We start from the raw sequence: 7655 nt of genomic DNA on the forward strand, positions 1-7655 counted from the left end.
ATATACTTCATACTTACAGTTCATCATTACGAGTAATTTTCCGCGATTTTAGGTAAAGGTACACCTTTTTTAACGTTGGAAGTTCCTTTACTCTCTAGAGAGTATTCTCCCAGGAAGCCGACGGTGCTTTCATTTTCCCCCCTCTTTCCATCAGTGCTCCGTTTTAAGGGTATTTAAGGCTACTTAGGCTACACTGAAGGAAAGAGGTCGAGACAGGGATGTGAGATCCGGGGATCGAACTCGGGACCTCTTGCATCAAGGCCGCACACTAACATTTCAACTTTGATACGATAATTTTAGCTGCTGTTTGTTGCGACTACATCATACTTTGAACTCTCCAAGAGAAAGGGAATAAGTGGCAAACACCCAGCAGCTCGAAACAAAGTTTTTTATATTTTGTTGGTAAAGGTCAAATTCCCACCGTGAAAGATTTGGAAAGCCGACGTTTCGAGCGTTAGCCCTTCGTTATTCGAAGAGCTAACACGTTTGATTACACCAAATTTTCATGTTTTCACTCTCCCAACGACGTAGCACCACATTTTGTTTAGAAACTACAAATTTGTCTTATTTCTTTGGTCCGGTGTAAGATCGATGCAGCTGTTTGTTACGGGTGTTAGAGTACAAGAATACGATTAATATGATGACGACGATGATTATTACTATAGTGGTAGTATTATCAAAAAATAAGGAATAATGGAAAAATAAAGAAAGATCGAAAAGGAGAACAACATTTCTGATGCCCTTTGATATTACGTTTATTAAAACTGCTGAAATACAGGATCATGTGCCAACTCTTGAGACATTTGACTGTGCAACACTAACAATCTTAAATACCCAGGCGCATCACTACAGATGAGGAGAAAACCCTGTGAAAAGAGAAAATGAAGAGAATTTAAGCATTTGGAAATACCTTTTCCATCACGCTTTAGGTTAAGATTTGACTTTGTTCACTGTAAAAAAGAAAAACTGCAGGATAGTTGTCTTGGCAGCAGTTAGTAATTACACTTTGACAAAGCACCTTCCCTTTAAATTCAAAAATCAGCAAGATATTCTTACGTTCTTACATTTGTGAACAATGCCCTGTTTTCCACATTCAAACTAACCTTCTTATTTTTGGCAACTGTACTGCACAGCAAGGTACTTGTACGTTCCATAACACGGATCACCAAACACTGAGTTATTTGCATTCAAAACACAGCGAGCTTTCCCAAGGCAAGCTTTTTGCACAATGCCAAGCGATTTCCCGGCTTTGCAATTGGTGGTGAGAATCGGACCCGTATTGCAAATCTGTTTATCCTGGCGACCATAATTTGCCTGCTCAATCCTTATATTTTGACCGTCTGTGCACGTTAAGTGAGCGGTTTTGCCCTCACAAATGATGATGAACTTGGGCTTGTCACTACCTGGAACGGAAAAGTAAAAGCAAAAGAAAACAACATTAAAAATATCAGTTACCACATTATGAAAATTATTTTTTCCCTCCAAATTTAGGTCTGAAACGTCTGTGCGTGTTTGTGCGAGAATAGTTTTGCAAACATAATATATTTTTATATCCTTAAACATCCGTTAAGCAGTTTTTCCGTACGCTGTGTCGACTGAAAAACTTGTCGTGCTTGTTCATCTATCGCTCGTTACACAATATCCGAAGAAATTAAAGGTTACACTCGTTGTTCTTGGCGTTTTATTAAAATGTTTTCACCGCCTGCATCAAGTTTAAATCGAACGACGAAATTATTTAATGACACCTAGGTACTTATCGTTTAATCTCACCTTTTGTCAGTTGTTTCACGTGCGATTCAAGAACGCCAATTCAGCCACCGTGTGTAAAACGCAGAGTTATGTCTACTGCGTTAACAACGGACAAAACCCGATTGAGGTTGTTCGTTTGGTTTGGACAGACAGTATTGATACTCATATGTTTCACAAATTTAGAATCAACCTCGACGCAAGAGCCGGTAGATTTCATATTGCAAGATTTAATCTTTTTTTTTTTTTGCGTAAAAATGCTACATCCAAGTAGATTCTGTGTTTGAGGTATGCTATCAGGCATACTGTACAAGCTTTAACAGTAATCCAACTTATCACCCTTCAGCTCATACATAGGATGACCCTTCTCTTAATATGATCGCACTAACTCTCATGTTTTAAGTGTCATACGCCTTTTACGGCAGCATCATAACATCGCGGGATCCCGATCCCACATTCACTTCCTCCCCCACCTCCTCCACCGCTTCCCCCACTGCATTTGTACAGCAGGTTCATCTGTTTCACGTCAATATCTGTTGGGCCTTTCCTGTTACCGAGTGTGACCTGAAACGAGGTAGTATAGAACAATAACCCTTGGTTTAAGTCATGCCCAACAACCAGGCTCTGTCAGGCTGGTTTATTCACAACCGCCTGCTAATTAAGCAATAGAGGACGTTTTTCGTGTTTCCATAGCCTCATCTAAACACGAGGAGGAGTTGGGAGAATTCGGTACAGTTATGCCAACCCTAGACGTAGTCAAGGGTTTGCATAACTGTCGAGAATTCTCCCAACTTCCCCTAGTGTTAAGATGAGACTATATTTTTCACTATACTGAACGATTTTACCTTCAAAGTTTTTGCTTTTACTCTACGCCCTAAGTTCAATAAAAAACGAAAAAGAGTTGAGCTGATTGAACGGTAAAGAAATCTTCAATATTTTCCTTCACCTCTCAATTAGACTTGTTCTTTGTCGTTTCGCATTGTCGTAAGGAATTTCTGAAAGAAATAATCTTAAAAAATAATATACTCATTCAGCGTTCAATATTAGCTTTTGTGTTTGATAATTTGGTGTCTATGGCAATGAACTTAATTTGAACACTACTCCTCTTGTCCAATCAGAAGCGAGTAATTTCGCGAATTTTGTTGAAAATGTCAAATTTGCCAGTGCTGCTGGCTATTCGTGATTATAAAATGAAAGGCCAGCATATCTCAATAAATAAATGACTAACTAAGTAAATAAATGAATAAATAAATAAAGACGTCTTGCCTCAGACAAAACCTTTTTTTCGTTCCTCACCCACGCCCCCCGACCTCTAGTTAAAAAAATTGTTGAAGCATGCGAAAGAAATTCACTTTCATTCATTTGTTGATAATAATTTTCTTCTAATAACGGAGGTTTTAGATAAACAAATAAGAATAAAAATCTACGATATAGTAGGTTAGAATAACATTTCGATGACTCTAGCTTCAGGAATTTTAAAATGATGACTGAGTCATCGAGACGTCATTCTCCTATCGCCGATTTCTCGTTTTTCGAATTTCACCTATGATACAAGCCTTACCCCTTGCTTCTTGCCAACTATTGTAGGTTGGCGATTTTTGGAAAATGCGTAGGCTCCGTAGTGCATGACGCTCCTGTAGTCATATGGTGTACCGAGGGAGTCGATTGTGGACTTTGGATACTTTTGGAACGCAAAGGCCAGACCTTCATATAAAAATGTACATGTTTTCTTTTATTATTAACAGAAGAATTAACTAATCGAGTGAAACCTTGAGCTGCTGTTGGTAACTTTATTCCTAGATTTCGCCGATCCACGGCATCATCAGGGAAAATGAAAGGTGCCATGCTGTAACATTTTATTGCCTCAGTGATGATGCTATAGATCGGAGAAAGGAAGCTTTCTTCTGCAAATTCAGTCATAGAACGCAGTATTTCGAAGAAGAAAAGTAGTGTGTGCGTTGCAAGGTCCACGTGAGCTTTTCTGATTACCTTTCACGAGCAAAAAATAAAAGAGACATGCATGTTGTTTGTCCAACATGACATTATCAATATGGCTAATTGCCCTATCGGACTACGATGAAAACGACAATCAATTGAACTTTAAACGTGGTCTGCCACAGGCAACCCACATAAGTAGCGGGAAATCTGCCGTTTCTCGTTTGCCGTTTCACGTAAACGCGATGCTGAAAAGAGAGAATTCGCATCGCCGTTTAATTGATTTATGTACCCAACCCTAAATCTCACAAACAAACTAGGTAGGTCAGAGTCAGGGAACCTTCCTTTACTGCGACATTGTCCAAATGCATTTTAAACTAAGGTACTTATTTCGTAGCGCACAAGACTGACTAACCATTTTGAATGTGACCTATAAAGCGTGACCTATAAAGCAGAAGAAAGGCTTTCTGGATGACGCATTTAAAAGGATAACATTTACTAAAAAGGTCTTCATAAACGAAGAAGAAATAATTTCAGAAAAAGAAGAAGGAGAAGAAAAAGAATGATGATGATGATGAAGAAAAAGAGAACTGAGTTACTGAGTTGCAGAGTTCGGAGACCAACACTATCAGAACTTCCCTTAATTTTATTACAAACATGACTTATCGCCGACCGCTACATTTAACGCCGAGCGTTTTCAATGTTAACATTTCTCGAACAATGTCCGTTCGGGCCGACTCTACACATTGTATAGCACGCTTATGGACGATGCATCCATTACTTTGCATATAATGGTGTATGGTGGCATACAATCACGCCATTACCTACTTCATATAAGATACAATTATTCTGGTAACCGCTGACCAGCTGACCAACAACAGGAACTCATAACCTTGTTACCTTCACTTACATTTCAAATAGGATTGAAATATGAACAAGAGGCTCTTAAAGTAGCCTATACTGATGCGCTGCCAGATTATTTATACTTTTGTTGAATAATAATAATAATAACAATAATAATAATAATAATAATAATAATAACAATGATAAATTTATACATAGACTATTTACAGATTCAAAAATATGAATATTAAAATATATACCCTATGCACATTCTTCTTGTATACGAAAGAGAATTGTCGAAAAATGACTATCTAAAAACACTACTAATAACAATTATAAAAAGCCTCAAAAATAATAATAAAATAAATAAATAAATAAATTAATTAATTAAAAAAAAATTAAAAACTATCTAAAATAATTTGGACTGACAAAAAAAGTTACTCCTTAAATTCTGGCTTGCGCACTTTCCGATGTAATGTCAATGTAAGATATATTGGTTTGCTCTTCTCTTTCTCCTGGTTCCTCTGAGACAGGAGATAATAATAATAATAATAATAATAATAATAATAATAATAATACCTTTATTGTACACCAAAAAAAAGGTAAATAGGTGTTACAAGAATCTATTTGAGAGAAGTTGCTCTCTATCGTGTGAGTTCATTGACCTATACGTTTCATCTTTATTTGAATGAGTCTTTTTTTTTCGTTGGTCCCATAGACCTGTACTTTTCAAAACAATTTAAAGGAAGTTCTTATTTTTTCTCTGGGTCCATTGGGCTGTAAATTTATCTCCTCTTTCTTCCAGTTTGCTGCAATTTCTGAAGTAGATTTATACTTTCTTATTACTTGTTTCCTTTCTATATTTGATAGTTCACATAAACATCTACGAAATGCAACCTCATGCTTTGTTTCAAAACAATTAAATTAACTTTGAATAATAGAACAAAAGAGATTAATAACAGAATCTACATTTGAAAATACTTTTGTTACATTTTTTGGTTCAGATCCATTGTATACAAAACGTGGTAACTCATCTTTTGCTTTGCATACCACTGGAAAACACAACTAATGAAGTAGCTAGAAATTTACATCAAAAAGCCTGTGCTGCTTTCCTTATTATCCAAAACGGCAGTTTTAAGCTGTTGTTTACTGGGAACCACATTACAAGATAAATTTCCCTGACATCTTTCTCTATGAATAACTTTTACATGGCCAGCGTCCTACGTCTAATTTCTTTAGAAAATCAGAAATAAAAACATATTTTGCTGGAGTAACATTTCTGATAAATTGCTCTTGCATTCTCAATGATACTATCAACTATTTGAGAGGTGCAATAGTTACAAGACTCTGAGGTGGAAAAACAAATAATTCTTTGCAAGAGCAAAGATAAACATCATTTAACTGCTCCTAGGGTCTAGGGTTTCGGACATATAATGAATAAACAATGCTTCCACTGTTGCTTTTTAATCTCATAAGTAACAGATGTTTGTGCACATATATTCTGAAAATGTTGTACCAAATTCATTAATGAATTTATTTCAATTGAAGTACATGTTGCAAATGGGTCCCATACCTAATAAATCTCTGCCATGAGAATCAAAAATTTTACATCTCACATTTGGCAGACAGTACATTGCTACTGTGTAAAGTTCAACTGTTAAAATACATGCTCAAACTGCTCTAAGGTTGTCAAAGATCACTAGGGGATGACCGGCTTGTTGATGGAGATCAGTTTGCCTGTCCTTTATGCTGATCTCTGCTCTCGTGCAAGGTGTTTATTTGTAAAACAAAATAATTAGAAAAAAAAAATAGATTTGTCTTTAATGTCAACAACTTACCTTTGGCCCCACAATCGAAAAAGATTTATTCTAGCAACTCGATCCGTACGACCGCGACTACAATCACAAAGTTTGATCGGATGGACAGGTGCATGCAGTCAAGATGCGATGATTCGTGCGCGACCATGCACATCCAAGAGAAATTGACACCTTTTCGAAAGTCCTTCGTCTCGTGTAGATTCTAGTCCGAAAAATCACGCTTCGCTCGCCAAAACATTTTCTCCTGGGATTCTCGTGAGGTGGAAGTTCTGGCAAGTCTACTTAAAGGCTGAAAACACGAGAGGGATGGTTGATTTTTTCAAACACGCATTGTCATGCAAAATGGACTGATATTCCAAGCATACATACTTTTTAAGACTCTAATACTTCTTTTCAAGTCTTTCAATTAGTTTTTCTGACACAACAATACTTTTCTCAGCAGCTATTAAATTTTTTTAATAATTCCCAACCTCCGCCCCACGTAAAGTTACAGTCGTATGTAAATGTATGCAAGCATAAATTTACATGCACTAATGTGACACCAACAAAAAGAAACAGAGGGCATTTTGCACCTCATGCGCTTAGCTGCGCATGAGTAATAAAGCTAGTAGTAGTCCCGGATTATTAAAGCGCGTTCTATCGACCACTTATTTATTTTTCTAAAGGTTTTTACTATTGGTTTTTGCAGTCACTCCTAGGATTCAGATAGAACGAGTTTCAATCGAGTGTCATAAAACCAAACCAAAGTAATTACTTTGGCCAATCAAGAAGGACGGAGACACGATTTACACGTAGCCGACACAAAGAGCGAGACACGATTGGTTTTGGTTTCACTTCCGATTGGTTGAAAAAGTGGCGCGAGAACTTTGAACCAATCACTGAGTGAAGTAATGCAAAACCATGTCAATTCGCTAATTACTTTCGACACTCAATTAAAAACCGCTCTAGGCATGACAGGTTTTTGTAAGATCATTCAGCTTCACGAGCGTCCGGTTTTACCTCAGTGTTGTAAGATGAAAGATTTCCGTCTGCTAAGCTCGCGGTCATGAGTAAACCGAGAACCCATTTTAGGGTCCTTAGGGAGCCTTTCGCTCGAAAAATGCAAATTTTAGAACTTTCTTGTCTCGTCAATGAGTTAAATAAAAATCTGCTGGGACTGTAAGAGAACCCTTACGATGTTTGTAAAGAATATAGGACGTTATCCTACCGCTGTTAAGCTCTGTCCTCTGTGATTTTATATCCCTTATCCTCAACGGAATATCCCGTTTAGATTGGCAAATGCCCGATTTCACACGCTACTTTAAACTTTGCGTG

The 7655-nt window shown here is 37.1% G+C and overlaps 1 protein-coding gene across 1 annotated transcript in view; it reads right to left on the bottom strand.

Moving 5' to 3' along the window:
• Positions 1-1107: 1107 nt before the first annotated feature.
• Positions 1108-7655, bottom strand: part of LOC138039715 (L-rhamnose-binding lectin CSL1-like) — a 23765-nt gene continuing 17217 nt past the window's right edge. Inside the window, exons 5-7 of the mRNA XM_068885562.1 lie at positions 2592-2620; positions 2220-2310; positions 1108-1403 (exon numbers count right to left, since the gene is read on the bottom strand). Of these exons, the coding sequence (XP_068741663.1) occupies positions 1108-1403; positions 2220-2310; positions 2592-2620 (416 nt within the window). The remainder of the gene's footprint in view (positions 1404-2219; positions 2311-2591; positions 2621-7655) is intronic.

This window comes from Montipora capricornis, chromosome 3, assembly GCF_036669925.1.
Source record: "Montipora capricornis isolate CH-2021 chromosome 3, ASM3666992v2, whole genome shotgun sequence".
NCBI classification, from domain to species: domain Eukaryota; kingdom Metazoa; phylum Cnidaria; class Anthozoa; order Scleractinia; family Acroporidae; genus Montipora; species Montipora capricornis.